At 40.0% G+C, this 18732-nt stretch overlaps 2 protein-coding genes across 4 annotated transcripts; one reads left to right on the plus strand and one right to left on the minus strand.

Moving 5' to 3' along the window:
• Positions 1–6687: 6687 nt before the first annotated feature.
• LOC149022930 (uncharacterized) lies at positions 6688–10687 on the plus strand. 2 transcript variants are annotated; one of them, XM_089147371.1, is made up of 5 exons: positions 6688–6785; positions 6892–7012; positions 7096–7324; positions 9742–9896; positions 10211–10687. In XM_089147371.1, exons 1-5 carry the CDS (start codon positions 6709–6711, stop codon positions 10268–10270), a joined length of 642 nt encoding a protein of 213 aa, XP_089003497.1. In that variant the 5' UTR covers positions 6688–6708; the 3' UTR covers positions 10271–10687. The 2 variants fall into 2 exon arrangements, with proteins under 2 accessions (XP_089003497.1, XP_089003498.1); XM_089147372.1 differs by having other exon boundaries at positions 7096–7312.
• Positions 10688–10845: 158 nt separating this feature from the next.
• Positions 10846–15913, minus strand: LOC149022931 (beta-glucosidase 18-like). 2 transcript variants are annotated; one of them, XM_089150800.1, is made up of 12 exons: positions 15676–15913; positions 15314–15380; positions 14636–14694; positions 14268–14343; positions 14102–14176; positions 13882–13969; positions 13309–13561; positions 13061–13176; positions 12664–12919; positions 12427–12529; positions 12223–12331; positions 10957–12140 (listed from the first exon to the last, which is right to left on the minus strand). In XM_089150800.1, exons 1-12 carry the CDS (start codon positions 15817–15819, stop codon positions 11885–11887), a joined length of 1602 nt encoding a protein of 533 aa, XP_089006926.1. In that variant the 5' UTR covers positions 15820–15913; the 3' UTR covers positions 10957–11884. The 2 variants fall into 2 exon arrangements, with proteins under 2 accessions (XP_089006927.1, XP_089006926.1); XM_089150801.1 differs by lacking the exons at positions 15314–15380; positions 15676–15913 and adding an exon at positions 15004–15117 and having other exon boundaries at positions 10846–12140.
• Between the last annotated feature and the right edge of the window lie 2819 nt (positions 15914–18732).

The following is an 18732-nucleotide window of genomic DNA, read 5'->3' on the forward strand; positions in this document are numbered from 1 at the left end:
CGAGTGAGTTCCTTCGAGACTTATTGAATTTTTGAATTATCCTTAAGTATAAGGCATCGGTTTAAAACCCGAGTGAGTTCCTTCTCAGACTTATTGTATTTCTCCGGAAATCCTTAAGTATAAGGCATCGGTTTAAAACCCGAGTGAGTTCCTTCTCGGACTTATTGTATTTCTCGGAAATCCTTAAGTATAAGGCACGGTTTAAACCCGGTGAGTTCCTTCTCGGACTTATTGTATTTCTCCGGAAATCCTTAAGTGTAGGCATTGTTTCGGACAACTAAGACCTAATGCAACGGCGATTCGAGTGGCTAGCAAAGTTCAAGATAAAGTAATTTCTTATTTCTTCGGGAAGATCCAAAGAGGCCGAGTATCAAAACAATTACAAGAGCTGGATACAATCTCGATCAAAGAAGAAAGTCATTCCACGGTGATTGTTAACAAGTTATACAAGATCGACGCGACTTTGCTAGAACAAACATATGAGTCAACCATTGGTGAGGAAAAGAAGAAATGAGGATTACAAAAATATTTCAATATTCATAAAATCCTCTGCAATTTCATACTCTTTGCCCGACTTGTCCGGGAGAAGAATGGTCCTCGACCAAACTCGCATTCGGCACAAGCTCGTCATAATTGACTTCTTCCAGCGGAGAATAAACAGGGAGAATCTTCCGGATATTGCATAATATCTGGATCGGAAGGTGGAGGATCAATCTTATCCTTGGTCCGGTCGGGAGGAGGAATACCCGAGGTTGGTAAATACTTCGGGATGGCAAACAGCATTGTAGGGAGTCGTATCAAAATGAGGATCTTTCCTTAATATTGATTCCCATACTTCGTTCTCACCATCCCGATGCGCTTTGCAAGTTATAAGCATTCAGCATATCAACAAAAGGCTTCTTGTGTAAATACTTGAAGACGAGCTCTGCGAACATCGGTTGGAAGGGATTCGGGCAAAGGAACGATGAGCTTGCCTTTCGGGTAATGTTTGAGATCCTTTAGCTCATGACTTTCCAACTGTCCGTTCCGATCGCCGGATCTTCTCCCTGGCATCATCCAAATCGACCGAAGACGACCAATCATCGAATTCTTTTCTCCTGCCACCTCCCAAGCTAGATTCCGAAGGCGAGCAATCTCAACATCTTTAGCTTCGAGAGATTCCCCGAAGCCTAGAAACTTCATTGCTCAACCTCCTGAGTCTAGTGCTTGCTTCCACTTGGTTGTGGAAGTTACCAACAAGACTCCTGCCAAACAACTTTCGAGTTAGCGAGGAGCGAGAAAAGTAATTTTTCAAAATCGGAGGATAATGAAGAAAGACTTACATCACCGGTGACTTCGTAAAGACTTCATTTGGAAGTTTGGAAAGAAGCTGCGCTCTCGGAAGTCATTCGAGCAGCGGTACACCATTCCAACGCTCTGTCAAACTCGTTTGACACTAATTCAGGCGAAGGATGAGAAGGACGAACTACACCAAGAGAAGGATGAGCTTCATCACTTGTCATCCGACGGCGCTTCCTGGTAGCAAAATCCTCCAACTCAGAAGGAGAGGAGGAGGATGCCAAACAAGCACTGGAGTTAGAAATAGGAGCAGCACCTGCTGGGGCCACACCTTCATCAGACGCCAACATAGTTGCCTCAGATGCCCGAAGAGTCTCCTTCGGGGGTGCACCGACAGGCTCACCTGTGAGCTCACCGGCGGGATTGCCGCCGCCACACCATCGGCAACGGAGTGATCAAGATCTTCCTGGGAAAGACAAGCGGTCACTTCGGGCAAAGAAGGCGCGAGGACGGCATCAACGAAAAGCTGCGGGAATCTGACTTGAAGATTCACCGCGGCCGATCGCCTTACGCTTGGAGGATTCACCAGCTGAAACCACCGCACTTGGCCCCAATCACCACCGACGGAACGCTATTCTTGCGAGATTTTGCTCTGATAAAGTCTGGGTTGATCTTGGGAGCCACTAAAAAAAAAAAAAAAAAAAAAAAACAGCCGTATCGATCTGAGAAATAAACGGCTGGCAACAATGGGGAAACCCTAGTTTTCTAAAGCATCGACAGAGACCAACAAACTAAACCCCAAGTATAACTACGTGCAGTTTACTTTGGGGAGAAGAGGGGAAAGAGATGAGAAATCAAAAAACTCACTTGTTCAGAAATGGATAGAGCTGTCGTCGAAGTACGAGGAATACGGAGGCAGGCCGAAGGACGAAAGGTTGCTTTGGCACTTTAGCAAATCTATCTTGCAGAAGTCAGGATAGATGGAGAGTACCCACGAAGGCTTTAAATAGCCTCAGGTATAAGACGACGGTTGAAGGCTAAGGACAACCGACGACCCAGATCGAAACGACGCTTCGAAATCCGCAAAAAGCAAGATCAACGGTCGAAGGGATGCCACATGGAAACATGTGGAAGCGAGCACCTGATGCGAAGAAACCTCCAATCGTCGCACTTGCCATTAAAATAATGGAGGTATTTCCGATTCATTGGAAACGAGTGAATGGTACACAAAAAGCGGAAAACGTTTGAACTTCGCAGAAGGGAAACGTGCGGACTTTGCAATAAATGAAGAAGTGGGGAAGATTAACGCATCTTCCCGAAACGCATCTTCACAATATTTCTACAAGATCATTATTCGGCGAGGAATGAAGAGTTAAGTGATAAGTTTTATCATTAATACTTTGATATTCAAGGCAATACTTCGGCAAGAGATGGGGAAATTTTGAGGTCAACATGAATAAAGAAATGTCTATTCATTAAAATGAGGGTACATCTTTACAAAGGAACAACACCCTAAGCCTTTTCTTCATTGTTGCCCGAGGGACCCTGGTCGGGATGACTTTTCTCAGGATCCTGAGAAGAGCCTTCCTCAAGAATGTCATCGGCTGAATCCTCTCTGAGCAACAACTTGAGACTCGGCTTGTGATTTCTCCTGCTGGAAGTGCCGGCTCGTCATCTAGATATGCCTCATATTGAGGGTCAGCTGGAAAAGGATCATCTACTCCCTGGGCCCAGTCTGGGAGATCCATACCAACTTTCCCGAAGACCTCCGGGTGGCATACCTCACGAAAAGGAGCAGTGTCGAAGTCAGGGATCGTTCCAAGGATCTGCTCCCAAACGTCGTTCTGCCCCATGCGATAAGCCTGAATGTTGTAGAAACCTAGCAATTCGGAGAAAGGTACGCTGTCCAGGTATTTCCGGATGCACTCCTTCCGAAGGTTTGGCTTTATATGCTCAGGCTTGCTAGGGATTGCCAACTTCAGATGTTCTTCGAGATCCCTACTCTTAATTTCAAGGCTGTCACCAAACAACGTGGCAGCTGCCTTTTGCTTCCTGGCCTCGCGCTCGGCAGCAGAGACACGAATTCTTGAAGCTTCAAGGGCTTCCTTGAGGGAGGTCACTTCTTCCTCATGCTTTTTCTGCAGCTCCACGGTAGCTGCGGTCGGTGGTCTATTTCAGAATTGGCCTTGGCCAATTTCTCTTCACAAGTTTGCAGCAAGGAGCTGGTGCGACCAACACGGCTCAATGCTTCCATGTGTTGATAAAAACTCAACACAGCATTCCTGGGAAGATGGAAGACATCAGAAGAAGTCATAAGAAATTATGAAAACATAAATAAGCAAGAAGACCGTTACCTTGTAGATTGACTCACAAGGGAGGTGTCATCCAGGGCTTCAAACTCCTGGCGATCGAAGGAGCAAGGCGAGAGAGCTCCACTCTGCGGCTTTCTCGGGATCCCGAGTGACCCTGTCGGTCATCTTCAGGGTCCACTTGGGGAGGAAGACTTCCTCACCATCCGTCGAAGCTTTGGATTTTTTGTTGGAGGGAGCATCAATTGTGTCATGCCTCCTCTTGGTTCGGACGGAGGAGGAGACGGTGGCCCTCTCCACCATTGGTTTCTTCCCTTTACCCGAAGCATCAGCTGCGGGCCCGATATTCCCGATACCCCCTGTAAGAGGGGTCGGGAGAGGGAAGAGAAGCCTCTTGATCTACGATCAAGACCACGGGCGATCGTTGCTCGGCTGTCACAACGGCTCTAGCGGCCTTCACCCGCGAGGCTTTCGGGGTTCGTTACGGGAGGCACTTGCAAAGAAGAAGGACAAGAATCGGAATTCAAGACATATCACTTCGGTCAAATCAAAGGATGATGGTTAGAAGCTCACAATGAGCCAAGCCCCAGTACTGAAGGATGGAGTTATACTCCATTTCATATCCATGTATCTCTTGATACCACGGAATGGATTTGATCTTCCTGATGGCCGCCTCGTCTTCTTTGGATAAGGGAAGGCCCCGGTTACTTTCGGACGAAGAAGTAAACCTCCTCCAGGTGGTCGGGAAGTTAAGATCTGATGGAGGCGCTCGACAGAAAAAATATCGTTCGCGCCATCTTTTGTGGTTAGAAGGGCAAGTTCCTTTGGCAAGGATGCTGCCCCTCCAATCAAGTTCAGCCCTATTGCGTTTGGAAAGAAAGACCCATCCGGGAGGATGGGAGATAGAAAGAACATGAAAATGTACAAAAAGAGAAAGAGATGGCGTGATGCCAAGCTCAAAACACAAGCCCAAGAAGCCGACGATGAGACGCCGGCTATTGGGGAGGAGCATTCCGGGACAAATGTTCCAGTGATTCAAAGCTGCGGAAAATAAAGGATTAAAAAAGGGAAAACGAACCCCGCTTTCCGGTGTATCTATGTACGAGAGAAAATTCACCCGGAAGGGATGAATCAACCCTCTCATCGGGGTGGGGAGCCCTAACCTGATATGAGGAAGGAAGGTCAAAATCTTGGACAGCGGAAAGAAGAGTTTCTCCATTATAAATGGAGGGAACGAGAGCCGGGCCCACCATTGGACCCGGAGGTTTGAGGTTGCCTAGAGGAATCAACGATCTTGGAAGATCCGGACTCGACAAGGACGGGAGAAGTTTCGGTTTTTCTTTCAAAACCTTTTTGAGAAACTTCAGCGAACTCTGCCGAGAGGACGGTTAGGGTTTTGTTATCACTATCCGACTGTTCGGGAGTAGGAGAAGCAAAAGCATCACTGCTATCACCAACATGGGGTACTAAAGAAGCCCTATCGTCCGCCATTACTTGTTTCGATAAACTACAAAAAGAAAAGACCGGTAAACTTACCGATTCGGTGAGACGGAAGCTTGAGAGCGGGAAGGCGCGAAGCGACGACAAAGGTTCAAATTCCAGACGGGAAGAATGAAACCTACGAAGACAACGAACCGCTTTTAAAACTCCCGCACGAGTGTTCGGGAATCGAACGATCGAGATTGATTCAAAATTGACGATCAAGATTCAAAGACGTTTTGAAAGTTTGAACTCACAAATCCGAAATAGGCGTTCGGAAACCGTCGCTTGGATGACGTGAGCCACGATAGATCAAGCTGCAACAAAGACATGTGGCCTTACACTCACAACGCTCGAGGAAAAGTGACCACCGCATTAAATGTGATATGACATTTAATGAAGCACGCAGAGATCATCACCCACCGACGACGAACCCGATTAAAAACCAAGCCCTCGGGATCGACCGAACGCAGCAGTGCCGGGGGCTCGTGATATGGAGAGTTTATGATCAGACCGGGTTCATACCTGGTCCGACCCCCGACCCCGGTCGAGACGGAGAAAACCGAATCGCTCCCGAGCGAACCGGATCCGGAAGATGGCTTCTTTGAAGAAGAAAGATTATTCTGGTTGCAAGCGTGCCCTAATCTTACTTATGGATTAGGGTAATCACCCCGATGACAGCGAGACTCAAACCGACGGCTGCGGATAATCATCATCAAAGGGATAACTATCGCATAACCTAACGGTTATCTCAGGAGTCCTCTACTAGCCCAAACTAGTAGAAGTCTATCGCTCAACGGATCTTATTGATAAGATCCAACGACTACCCGAAGAAGGCTTAAGTGCATCCAACGAAGGAGATTCGAAGGTACACTCTATATAAACCTCACTACCATACAAGGTGAGGGACGGATCAATCGATCAAGGAGAATACTATCTGAGACTCAGGTTCAGATACATACTGATAGACCTAAACTATCAGCATCCTGCTATCTAGATCACCTTTCCCGTTTCTTCATTCATTAGCTACGTGCTTCTAGCGAGCCGTTTGTGATTAAGTTCATCAACCGACTTAGCCTTCGGAGGTGGACTCCCGACCCCAGCGGTCGGGCCACATCTGACGCTTTCGTTTTGCAGGACATCACGTGGAGATCCAAGGGCTGAGCAGATTTTGGACGCATCAGGGATATTGCGAGGTTTAGCATCATGTTAAGGTTTTTTTGTTTTTGGTAAGAGTTCACCATGTTAAGGTAGTGAATGCTTGTGCTGATTTCCTAGCTGGATTTGTTCCATCCACACAAGAAATTCACTTTATGAATTGTAAGTTTTACTTTCTTTTTTAAAAAAATTATTTTTGCTTCCCAAAAAGAAAGCTGAGGTCTCATGGTGCAAAATGTGAAAATACCCTAATTACAGGGTAAAATATGTAAATATGGAAATCTCGTATCCCGTTCTCGCGAGCTCAAAAAACGAAAAGATCTGGACTTCACCTGACAGGCTGACATCTCGGTTTTTCTCTCTCTCATAACATGTTCAAATATTTGGTTTTTGGCGCCAAAAAAATGCGGGAGTAGGAGTATAGTCGATGTAATCAGCGTTTTCAAACGTAAGGAGAAAAACCGAAAAGAGATTAGAGATAAAGATGAATTCAAAAGGGGCTTCGATCAGGAGATTTGGGCAGCGTTCTCTTTCGTCATTTGTGTTCCAATGCTCGAGCGGGTAAGTATATCCCCTATTTCTCTGGGTACAATCTCTTGTTTATTAGTGTTTCTGATTAATTAGCAATTTCTGGTTTGTGGGTTCTCTTCCTGGCGTGTAATATCAGTTCCAAGGACTCCAATGGAAGTTTGGGATGCAAGCAGTCGAAACGGGAGTCACGCATATCTTTTTCTGATTTCCTTGATCGGAAGCTTAATAAGACTCCAATATCTGCTAAACAAGTTCAGGTTTGGATTTTGTGATCTACGTTTTTGCATACCCTGCTGCAAATGGATTCCGAGCCATTGATGGTAAGTTGAATCTATGACAGGTAAAACAGAAACCCTTTTCATCCTTCCCAGGGGAGAGGGATTCTGCCGCTCCTTTCAATCAACCAATTGGGACTCTTGATGAAACGGTGTTTGAACAGTTAAAGCGTATAAAAGAAGATGCAAAAGATTGTAATGGTTCAATTCAGAGAGATGAAACCGAAGAATCTGCTAGAGCTGATGAGCAAGAATCAAGAAAAAGAAAATGCCCATTTGAAGGTTCTCATAAAGGTCGATACTCCTATTTCAGATAAGCAGTAGCAAAATTCTCCGTTATGCCTTTTTGTGTTCTTGATGGCTGTGAAATTCCATATGACAGTGAGCTTCTTTGCTCATTTGCACTTCAGTTGTTTTTGTGACATCTCCTTCAGCACCTGCTGCCTTTGTTAGCATTTCCTGTAAATTGAGTTACTTCTTTATTCGCCCTTAAGCGTCAATTGAATTTTTTTTTGCAGTTCGCTTTCTACAATCCAAATACCTTTCTGAATAGTTATATTGTCTTCTAGTCTTCTGGCTGTTTACAAAGCAGAACATATTATCAATCTGTTGAAGACAAATAGTTATTGCACCTTCTTTCTGACTATTCTCTGGTTATTTGTTTCATTGACTGTTAAGCTAATAGAGGGTGTGTTAGCGCAATAGTTTTCCTGATAACCAATCGACCTATTTTACAACTCTAAAGCACCCACTCTTATCTGATTTACGAGAACTCTTTCCCAGTGGTTGAGCACTAATCGAGGAAGAATCTCTTCCAACCGATAAGTCATTATGTTTGACAAACAATGTTTCCTTATCTGTTGTGGAACATGGATTAGCATTATGTCATTCCTAGAAGTGATCCCCCATCCAGGGTCAGAAGAAGCTCTATATGAGGACCTTGAGATCAAATATAACATGTTTCTTTCAATTCCTTGTGAGCCACTTATTTCTCTGTAGTAAGAGATGAGCGATTTGACTCCTTTTTTCCACTGAGCTGATGGCATTACCCCATTGGGATACTTCGAATAAAACTGAGTTCCTTTGCAATGACTAAAAATCTTAGATCTCAACTTCCAAGGACTTCTTAAAGTGGCTGCTAACTCAAAATTTTACCATAAGCCTGGGTTCAGACTATTTGAACCCAAATGACACAGGAAGGCTGTTGTATAAGTGACCTTGATAAAGAGAAGTTTCAAAACACCATTTTTTTTAATCTTTTGCTAAGTTTTGTCTCCCACAATTAGTGAACCCAAGAACTTTTTGATGTTGCCTTTCACAAAACAAAGAAATAGGAAATCTTTTGTCCTATTTAACGTTTGGAAGGAAGAACCGATAGTGGTGTTGTCGTAGGTTGGCATTGAGAGGGGGTGATTCGGTGTGCTCAACCCCAGCCCCCTCCCCCCCCCCAAAAAAAAAAAAAAAAAAAAAGGCCACCACAGCACTCCCTCCTGTTGATGCCCCCCACAACCCCCCCCCCCCCCCCCAAAAGATATTTAGGCACCCCACATGTCCTCAATTTCTGTGGCACTTTAACTTAGGAACACAGGCACAATTACAATCACTAAAACTGTTGTCGACAGCTGCTAATTTTAAGGCCTGAAATTACAATGCTGCTTGGAGCTGATGCTATCACCCTATCCTGACACCCAATCATGTAACTTCAACAGCTGCTGGAGGCTCTTATTGAACTTCTGTTTTATATAAGGAAAGACCTTCAACAACTTAGCCTTATCAGATCCTTGCCCTCAATCAGCTCTAGTTAAGGTCTCAACTCAAAGGCTACTCCTTCAATTTTTCAGGATTCTATGAGAACATCTGCCAAGACATTCGTATACAGGGGCTTTTTTAAATCTTTTGCTAAAAGATCTCTCTTGATTACGATTTGGTTTGGGCAGCCACAAATTCAGCAGCTTGAGCATTTTGTAAGTGGCTCATACTCTATGGTGGAATGTGTCCAAAATAACTCCATTCCATGGCCTTTCTTTCAACAATTGAACTTTTTAATTCTGTATCTGTATCCATCTATTGGAAGATTACTCATTGCTGCAGAGAAGCAATCCCAGGAGCGGATGTTTTGGCTAAATATGCTGCTAAACGTTGAGCTTCTTTCCTTTGGGCTGATCTCCCCTCTTTTGTCAGGAATGAAGATTACTGGGATGCTCATGCAAGATCAGGATTTTGATTTGCTAGTAACTAGTTTTCTTTGTGATTTGTCACTCTAGTGACAGTAATGCTATGGGTGGAGTTCAGATCCTTTCTACAAGGGTCTTTTTTTTTTTTTTTTCTTTAAAAAAAAATTTTTAAAATTTTTTTTTTTTTTTTTCTTTGCTGACCTTTGGCATAACAAAAAAAAAAATCCATATGGATAGTACTTGAACAATCTAATAATTTTCTGGCTATTAATATCATTACCATGAAGAGCTTCCCCCACATATTAGGTATATTGTACATCTATTAGGTGCCTCATTCTCTCAGATAAATCAAGAAATTCAATGAGCTAAAAAATTTCTCACTTGATGGTGTTCTAACGACTATCTTAATGTCAAGGTTTGCTACCCAGTCTGCTATGTGGATATTGTGAAACAATCTTTTGTAGTTTTCTCTTATAGAAATTACTCCTTTTGGACCTCTATATGCTTTAGGCTTATTTATTCTATGTGACTCCCAAGGTGGTCTTGAGATCAATGATGCTCCAAGATACAAGGTAGTTCTCCTGGAGATGATCCAAAGCCTAAGCAAAATGGAAGAAGGAAAAGGGAGAAGTTTATTGTGGAAAAGAAGAAGTTTATTGTGGAGAAGAAATCAAACACTGCTTTTAATCACTGTAAGTGAACTATCCCATTACTAAACTCAAGCAATCAAGCTCAGCAGAATTTCCCCATTACCAATGTTACAGTTTTTAGTGTTGCATATGTATGGGCTATGCAACTCATGTAAGCTGACTAGTGTTATTCACATGGTGCATCTCCATTCTACTTTCTGGAATTGGCCTACTGTTAAAAAGTTCACTTCTTAATTCTCTCTCGTAAGTCCTAATACGAGAGAAATTTATACATTTTTCTCTACTTATAGGAAAAATTATAGATCATGTGCAACTTGCAACCCAACCAGGTAACTATGGTTTCTTTCTGTTTTCAGATGCAAATGGAGGAGGATGGTGGGACTGCGATATGGAGGGTATTGCTAGTGAAGAAGTAGGTTGCCATGATGTGTGGGAAGGTTTCGGATCCACCACTTTAGGAGGATTAGAGTGGCATTGACTGTAAATTATGACTTCTGCCTCCAATTCTCATCAAGGTTGTAATCTGGTTATGGTCTTTCAGTGATTCTCCCAAATATACCTTTTTTTTTTGCCTTTATTTTGAGTTCAATCTATCTAATATATGTAGAAAATTTGCCAAAACCCATAGAAATTGTCCATTTGATGGATGCCATTGTGATTTTGTTGCTTAGAGCTTTCCACAAGTACAAAATATATGTTCAGGATCCATGGTAGGAGGCTACACTATGGGTTGTAATGATGCCATCACGCCAACTCATAACATGACATAGATTTGGGACTGCTATACAAAGCATTAGTAGAATTTACACTTGGGCCATAACCAAATTGCAAAAAAAAATAAAATTGAATGCATGGTCTTTGCAACAAGCACTAACCGGTATTTCTTCAATTAGCCATAGAGTGGGTTTCTCTTCTTTTTCCTCTTTTTTTTTTTTTTTTTTTTTTTGGGGGGGGGGGGGGGTGTAAACACTTGCTGTTTGTTGCCAATTAGCATTTTTCATGTGGGCATATCACCTTTCCATCCTAAGGAAGGTGAAGAAGAGTTCAACAATTTCCCAACTTTAGGAAGGTGAAAAGGTTTGCTGTCTTGATCTAGTCTTCATTGGGATGATTGCCTGTGCACATCAAACAAATTTTGATATTCTTGTAGGGTATATACATGACCAATTGAAGTTCATATTCTTAAGAGAGATGTTACACTGTGATTTCAGAGAAAGCTGCCACACTTGGAGAAGAAATTAATGGACACTCCTGGATGATTAACAGAGAACAATGCAGCCATGTTTTAAGACATTCGTGATAACAATAGTTAGAGTTCAGGCAAATCAAGCTCAAATTGTTGGCTTATCTGGATTGCTATATCAGCTAAGGGATTGATGTTTCACCTGGTGGCAGTTTAAGGTAACTAATAAATTTCCATAATGGTGGAAGTAACCACGAGGTATTGGAAGGGAGAAGGATCCCTGATTTCATTTTGTTTGACAAGAACACTCCCACTAGAGAAATGCTCATGAATTAACTCATTCTTTTCAAAGGCCAACTTGTATTGAAACTCTTACCTTTGAATTTGGAGTGTCTTTCTGAAAATATTTCAGCGATCGACAGGCAATGCAAAAAGCTTCACATCAGCTCAACATTTGTAACTTCATTGGAACATAAGCAAAATTAGATTATCTACATACAAGAGTTGTCTTGGTGGATATATAAAAAGAAAAATTGTTCATCTGTCTTGTAATAAAGGCTCATGTCTACAGTAAATTAAGCCGAATTAGCATTAAACTAGCTTACTTTGTCTCTGATTATAATCTTCATTGGGAAATTGCATGTGTAGCAATGCAAGTTTTGATATTAGTGTACATGCTAAACATATGCTGTACTAAACATCAAGAAGAAAAAGGTGAGATTAGATTTGTGGATACTCCAGGATGACTGACATTTAACAATGCATCCATATTTTAAGACATTCTTGATTACAATAGTGAGGCTCAGTAAATTTTTACTGAAGTCGAATGCAGGTGTTACTTTAAGCCTCAATTAGTAATGTAGGGTTTGACACTTTCATCTATCTTGCTGCCCTTTCTTTCAATGTTTGTCTTGCTGCTCTTTTCTTTCAATGTCTTTGCTCCAGTTAGAAACTGTTTGTACCACTCTGCTGATGATCTAGGTGTTCTTTCTAATGTATTGAAGTCTACATGATAGAGCCCAAACCGCAACGTATACCCAAACGCCCATTCAAAATTATCAAGAAGAGACCACACAAAATACCCCCTTACATCAGCTCCGTGCCTATGAGAGAGTATGAACTCATTTGAGCAGTGAAAAATGGAGAAAAAAATAACAGATAAGGCTTTTAAATCCAAAGTCATACCTCATAGCTACTGTCAAGGAATCCAGGTAGCTGTTCAGGTATTCTACTCTCCTCGAATCATTGAGAACGTTCCTAAGAGGAACATCAGGATGGTTCCCTTGTGGGTATCCTGTACACAAAATGTTGCATTATAGATCACTGATCATCAACTGTTGATTCTAACTGTTCTATTTTTAAAGGATAATTCCTTAAAAAGTTCCCTACCATTTTCTGTGATGAACATTGGGGTGTTATTATATCTTTCCTTGAAGTAGCTGACAATCTTTTCAAGGCCATGAGGAACAACATGGAAGCGAGGCATTTCTGTCTGGTGAAGAGAAAGTACATGATGTTTCAACAAGGTTAAGAAACAAATTTTCTTTCTAGTGTCAAGAATCATAAAGTCTGCAAGTGTCAAAGTAACTTCTGTATATATGAGAAAGATGTTGTGTAGTTTCTTACCGGAGTACCAATTGGAACACCATTCCTGTTCCCCTTGACACTTACAAAGGCATCCCATAGCCATTGATGTGAATCAAATTGACATGGAGAGAACATGCAGTCCTTGGCATAAAGAGTTGTATAATGATTGATTCCGATAAAATCGAGCTTGTTCTCTAGTTTCTTCTTTTCTTCGGGTGAAAACTTTGGTAACCTTAAACCCAAGAGTCTCTGCATCTCAGGAGGGTATTCACCATGGACTAAGGGATCCAAGAACCTTGATACATCAAAAGGTCAAAGGAAAACATTAGAGAAGAACAATTTTGAACAACAGATTAGCAAGTGTTCATGTAGACTGCCACAATAATGTACTGAAATAATCTTGTAAAAAAAAAAGAAATATTAATGATTTGATTACCATCCAACAAAAAATGCAAGAGCATTTTGAACAGCCAATCGATCATCTGGAAGATCTCGAAGTGGTTCGTACCAGTAGGCATTCATCACTATTCCAATCATACCCCCTTGTTCAACCTATCATAGGAAGCAAAGTAAATTAGAAGACTCACAAGAGTTCAATTTTCATATATTCCCCGAAGAAGTGAAAAAAAATCAATAATTTGAGTAAGTTTCAGAAGGATTTTGTTATTATGAATCAAGAACTACCAGGTATTTTTTTCTATAGACATCAACAGCTGCTGCATGTGATAATATTGCATTGTGTGCTGCAATGTATGGTTCTGTTTTAGAGTCTCCAAATTCACAATCACCAAAATTCTTGGAACAACGATGAGGTGGGAAAGATCCAGTGAGGTAACCAAACAACACCATGAAATTTGGCTCATTTAAGGTGACCCAGTACTTCACTCTATCTCCAAAAGCTTTGAAACACACTTCTGCAAAATGTGCAAAGTCTTCCCTGCACTCAGAATAAAGACAAGTTGTAAGTTTTGTCTCTTTATTAATCTTTGATTCACTCCTTTCTTTTAAGGTGGAGATCTGGAATTAGAAAGGTCTTCCTTTCTCATCAATCAAATTTATTTTCATTAAATATCTAATCTTGATCTGTGAAACAAGAATTCCAGCTATATTCTTGGACTTGCTCTCTCCCTGATTCTGTTTGATGGGTACATAAAGAGTTTCAGTGCTTACTGGCTAATAAGTGAGATGGGTCAGAGACTTACAGAACCAAGCTTATTTGAATCAACTGCTACAAGCTTTTTATAGTTATGGACTTACTGTATTTGGGAATTCAACCATGAGCCATATCGATCTTCAAGTTCTTGAGGAATATCATAGTGAACCAATGTAGCAAATGGTTTTATCCCTGGATACATATAAGAAGAATAGTTATCAGAACTCATTACCACTGCTTTTAGCTCCAACAGAGCAGCTTATGAGAATGGATAATAACACAAACACAAAGCTTGCTTATATGAAAACTGCATAGGAATATTACCTCTCTGTAGGAGGGCATTTATGAGGTTGTTGTAGAATTCAATTCCAGCAGGATTACTCTCTCCAAATCTACCCCCTGGTGTTACACATTGATTTTAGTTGTCTAACTTCATATAATTAAGAGGGAAAAAAAGAAAAAAGATAGAAAGACTGCTATGCCAACTTACTTGGAAGGATTCTTGACCATGAAATGGAGAATCTGTAGGAATCAACTCCAAGTGAATGCATTAGCTCCACATCTTCCTGTATAATTAATTAGGTGATGTTACCATTAGAAAAGAAGGTTAAAAAGAAAAACCCATTTGGGTTAGGAAAACTAATGTCAGTTCAGACTGTTTAACCATGCATTTCTGGGTTGGTAGTGCCTTCTGAGAAAGCACACCTAACAGAAAGAAAGAAAAAAAACCTAATTCTGTGATTCCAAATCTTTTCAAACTATATTTTAATTTCATGATTAATCCATTTTTCTTATACACAAAAAGTGTTTATAATTAATTAGAAACAAACAGCCATGAAATAGTGGAGGGGATGTTACCATGAAACGATGGTAGTGATCATCAGCAATATCTCCATTACTTCCATCTTGAATATTACCTAGAAATAAATAATAAAAAATAAAAATAGAAATAAATTAGATAATTTCCCCCTTGGGTCTTGCGCCATAAATGTGCAGGACCATCAAGTCATACACTTTGGGCGGTGGTATCGGAATTTCGGTCGAAATTCAACGGTCGAGATCGAAATCTCGACCAAAATTTTGGATCCTACGGCCGAAATTTCGGCTTGATGATCTTGCGCATTTATGGCGCAAGACCCAAGCAAGGTCCGGGAAAAAAAATGATCTCTTAAATTATTGGGAAAGGCCCAAACCCAGGCCCAAGTTAGGCCCGAAGAGGAGCTCACCTGAGCCCACCCTGGGGTCCCACTTATTTATTTTTTGGAATGGTTTGTCTTCTCAAAAATCTTGGGAGTTGGTAAACCTTGGGTCACACGTGTGTACTGCACCAATGAGACAAGATTAATCTCGGGGCTGGTGCGCATTAAATGTGCAGCCTCTACCACCAATGATCCGCCAGTACGTGGCTGAAAATGAGACGGACAGCCGAGATTTCATTGGCAGCACTGAAGTGGAACAGCAAGAAAATAATTAAGATGACTTAATTATCAACTCATCAGTTATAGGTGAGAATGCTTAGCCACCAAAGATCATCACCTGGTATTTTGCTGAATAAATCCCAATTGCTGAGCCCTTTGTTATCCTCTAAGTAGGCGCCTTCAACCTGTACAAATGATAATAATGGATGAACCCAGAAATTATCATTTGAAAAGAAGAAAAAAAAAAAAAACCAAGATATCCAAAATCAAAGTTCACTGGTTCACTGGTTTCTCTCACAATCTTTATCATCTGCAGAAAACCCTCAAGAACAACCAGAGAGAAAGAGAGTTGCTAAAAGATAACCCACAAATCATATAAAAAGAAGATTCATGGATATGGATTGGAAAGAGTAGAAGAGTAGAAGATAAGAAGGATAGTATATCTCACTGCACAGGTGATGGTGACAAGAATAGAAATACCTGGTAAGCAGAAGTTGAAGTTCCAAAGAGAAATGTTTCAGGGAATTGGGTGCGATCCAAGATACAGTTAATGGAAAACACTTGTTGCAGAAACAGAACAATAACTCCCACTACTGCTATTGATGCTTTCTTCTCCACCTCCATCTCCCTCTCTTTCTGTGTTTTCTGCGTTTCTAGTCTGTTCTTATGTGTTAAACCATTAGTTTGGTTTTCTTTCGTCTCAAATCAATGAAGAGGGACTTTTTGCTAACTAGGGAGTGAGCCCACCACCCTATAAAGTTGTTAATAATACTGACTGAGAACAACGTGGGCATTTCAAATTTAAAGAGATAAAATATATGAATATTTTTTAGTAATTGTTGGTACAAAATCTAAGGTTAAGATTCTATCGAGCACATTAATGGTTGAATTTTATTATATCTGCCTTCCAACACGGTCGGTGGTGGTGAGTTTGGTAATATTTTTTTAAGCCCCTGAATTTTCATGTATATTATTTTGGGTAAATATCACATTTACCTCCTCCTCTTAGTTGGACAAATAGTACTTACACCCTGCTCTTAGTTGAATAATATCACTTACCTCTCCCTCTTAGTTGGACAAATAGCACTTACACCCTGCTCTTAGTTGAATAATATCACTTACCTCCCCTCTTAGTTGAACAAATAGCACTTATACCCTCCTCTTAGTTGAATAATATCACTTACCTCTCCTCTTTCTTAGCAAATATATCAAACACCTATCTTCTGTTAACTTTTTTGATTAAATTTAATTTTTACTGTTAAATATTTTTCTAAAATTCCAAACTATCCTTGATTAAAAATATTTTTTTATTTTAAACCTAAATTACTATAATCACTCTAACTGTTAAAATACTAAATTACCTTCAATTAAAATAATTATTAAAAACCAAAACACCATAATTAAAACTCAATTATTTTAATTATTAAAAACCTAATTCTTTTTTTTAAATTATCAAACAATTAAAAACCCCCAAAATAATAGTACGTGTTTAATTTTATCAACACACTTTTTTTTTTTAATTGCATTTTTAATTTTACTTGATAGTAGTACGTGTATTTTTAATTGTTTGATAAAAGTTTTTTTTTTGTTTTATTTAATTTTTTTATTTTAAGGATATGTTGGGTTTTTAATAATTAAAGATAATTTGGGTTTTAACTATGGTGTTTTGATTTTTAATAATTATTTTAATTGAGGATAATTTAGTAATTTAATTGTTAAGGTGATTACGGTAATTTAGGGTTTTAAAATAAAAAAAATTTAACCAAGAATAGTTTGAGGTTTTAGAAAAATATTTAATGGTAAAAGTTAAATTTAATAGAGAATGTTAACAGAGGGGAGGTGTTTTTGCTAGGTAAGAGGGAAGGTAAGTGATATTATCCAACTAAGAAAGAGTGTAAGAGCTATTTGTCAGAGGAGGTAATCAGGTAAGTGATATTTACTCTATAATTTTTTATAAGAAAATTGGCCTAATATTAAAGCTTTCTGTTCCTATAGAAGATATAAGTAATAAATTAGTTAGACATCTTTTCTTATTCTTTAAAATAAAAAAAAAAAAAATAAAAAAAACTCCATCCATATGGTAATATTCAATTTATTAAAAAATAATACAAAATAAAACCCTCGGGAATGCCGATATTCAACTGGGCCAGGTTTATGGTGAGATGTTATAATCATTGCTGTGTTGGTGTCTATTTCCCAAAGGCAACACAAAAAGTCTCAGGTCCAGCAATTGGGACATATCATAGAAGGGAAGGTCATGATCATATTTGCTCTTGATGCTGATTCTTATCCTCATTTGTTAGCTGCTTGGCATTTGTGTGAGGTTACAAGAAGAGATACGAAGTGGGTTCCAGAGAGAGGAGATTCGATCTGATTCTCTTAATGTTGTCTAGATTGTGAATGATGAGTTAGAGTTTTCCTGGTTTATTATGAGTGTTGTTGAGGACATTTGTGAGTTGAAAGGCTCATTGTTCAACTTCATATAGTCCACCAAATCTCTAAGACAACTAGGGTGCTGACCTTTTGGCGAGCTTGATTTCTATGTCTATGGAGATTCAGTTGGATACGAACGGTTTGCCTTACAAGCTTCACATATTAGTTTGTGATGAAATGCGGGGTAGATGGTTTTTCCACTACTAATATTTTAATTTCTTTATCATTATATTTAGAGCAAATTGCATTGACACCCCCAAAATAGAGGCTTTAAAAGCACTGACACCCCACTTTATGTTTTAAAAACACAAACACCCAATTCATTAAACACACTAGTCCATTATGTTAGTAAAACCGTTAACCCGTTGTTTATTTTTCTTTAAATCCAAAAATACCCTTACCAAAATAACTTAAGAAAAACATAAGCCATTAGATGCTTGATACATGTTTTATTATAATCCTATGTTCATTATTCTTACAACGCTTACCATGTTTTCACCCCAATCTATTCTCTCTCCTCACTCGCCTCTCCTTTGCTTCACCCTCCACCTTCAGCTCCGGCAGCCCCCAGCGACGCCGCTACCACATCAAACCTTGGGTGTGTTTCTAAGTTGGACTTCATTTGATTTTTGCTCCTTGAAGTTCACCATTAGGTTCAATTCATTTAAGCTTTTTTTGATTTCGCCTTGCAAATTTTGAATCCACTCCAGCAGCTCTTCCTTGTAATCGATTTTATCTCCAAGCATGGATGTTCTGTCCATCTGTCGGTCATAAAAGTAAACATTGAAATTGATTTGTGGGAAAACGGAAAAAAAAAAAAAAAAAAAAGAAAGAAACCTAGAAGCAGGGGAATCCTAAAGAATAAAAAACAAGAATGTTTGATCGATTGAAACCTTGCTAATCTTGGGAACGATTGATCTAAGCAGGAAAAGGAAGGCGCTTCGACCGAAAAAGAAAGAAGAACCCAGATTCCAAATGAACAAATTCAAACTCGAAAAGGATCTTTCTGATTCTCGAAGAATGCGATCCGAAGCATAGCTGATTCCTCACAGATAGTCTTCTCCGTTCAGAATCATGAACAATCTCTCGATCACGCACGAACGG

Source organism: Hakea prostrata, chromosome 3 (genome assembly GCF_041222555.1).
Source record: "Hakea prostrata isolate BN-2017 chromosome 3, UWA_Hpros_2, whole genome shotgun sequence".
Lineage (NCBI taxonomy): Eukaryota > Viridiplantae > Streptophyta > Magnoliopsida > Proteales > Proteaceae > Hakea > Hakea prostrata.

Excerpts from the sequence above, each read along its gene's own strand:
- LOC149022930 (XM_089147371.1), top strand. The coding sequence starts at position 6,709 with ATGAATTCAAAAGGGGCTTCGATCAGGAGATTTGGGCAGCGTTCTCTT. Across the intron at positions 7,325-9,741 it reads ATTTGAAGGTTCTCATAAAG|GTGGTCTTGAGATCAATGAT; the intron begins GTCGATACTCCT and ends GTGACTCCCAAG. Across the intron at positions 9,897-10,210 it reads AAACACTGCTTTTAATCACT|ATGCAAATGGAGGAGGATGG; the intron begins GTAAGTGAACTA and ends TTCTGTTTTCAG.
- LOC149022931 (XM_089150800.1), bottom strand. The coding sequence starts at position 15,819 with ATGGAGGTGGAGAAGAAAGCATCAATAGCAGTAGTGGGAGTTATTGTT. Across the intron at positions 15,381-15,675 it reads CTTCAACTTCTGCTTACCAG|GTTGAAGGCGCCTACTTAGA; the intron begins GTATTTCTATTC and ends TCATTTGTACAG. Across the intron at positions 12,530-12,663 it reads GTGTTCCAATTGGTACTCCG|ACAGAAATGCCTCGCTTCCA; the intron begins GTAAGAAACTAC and ends TCTCTTCACCAG.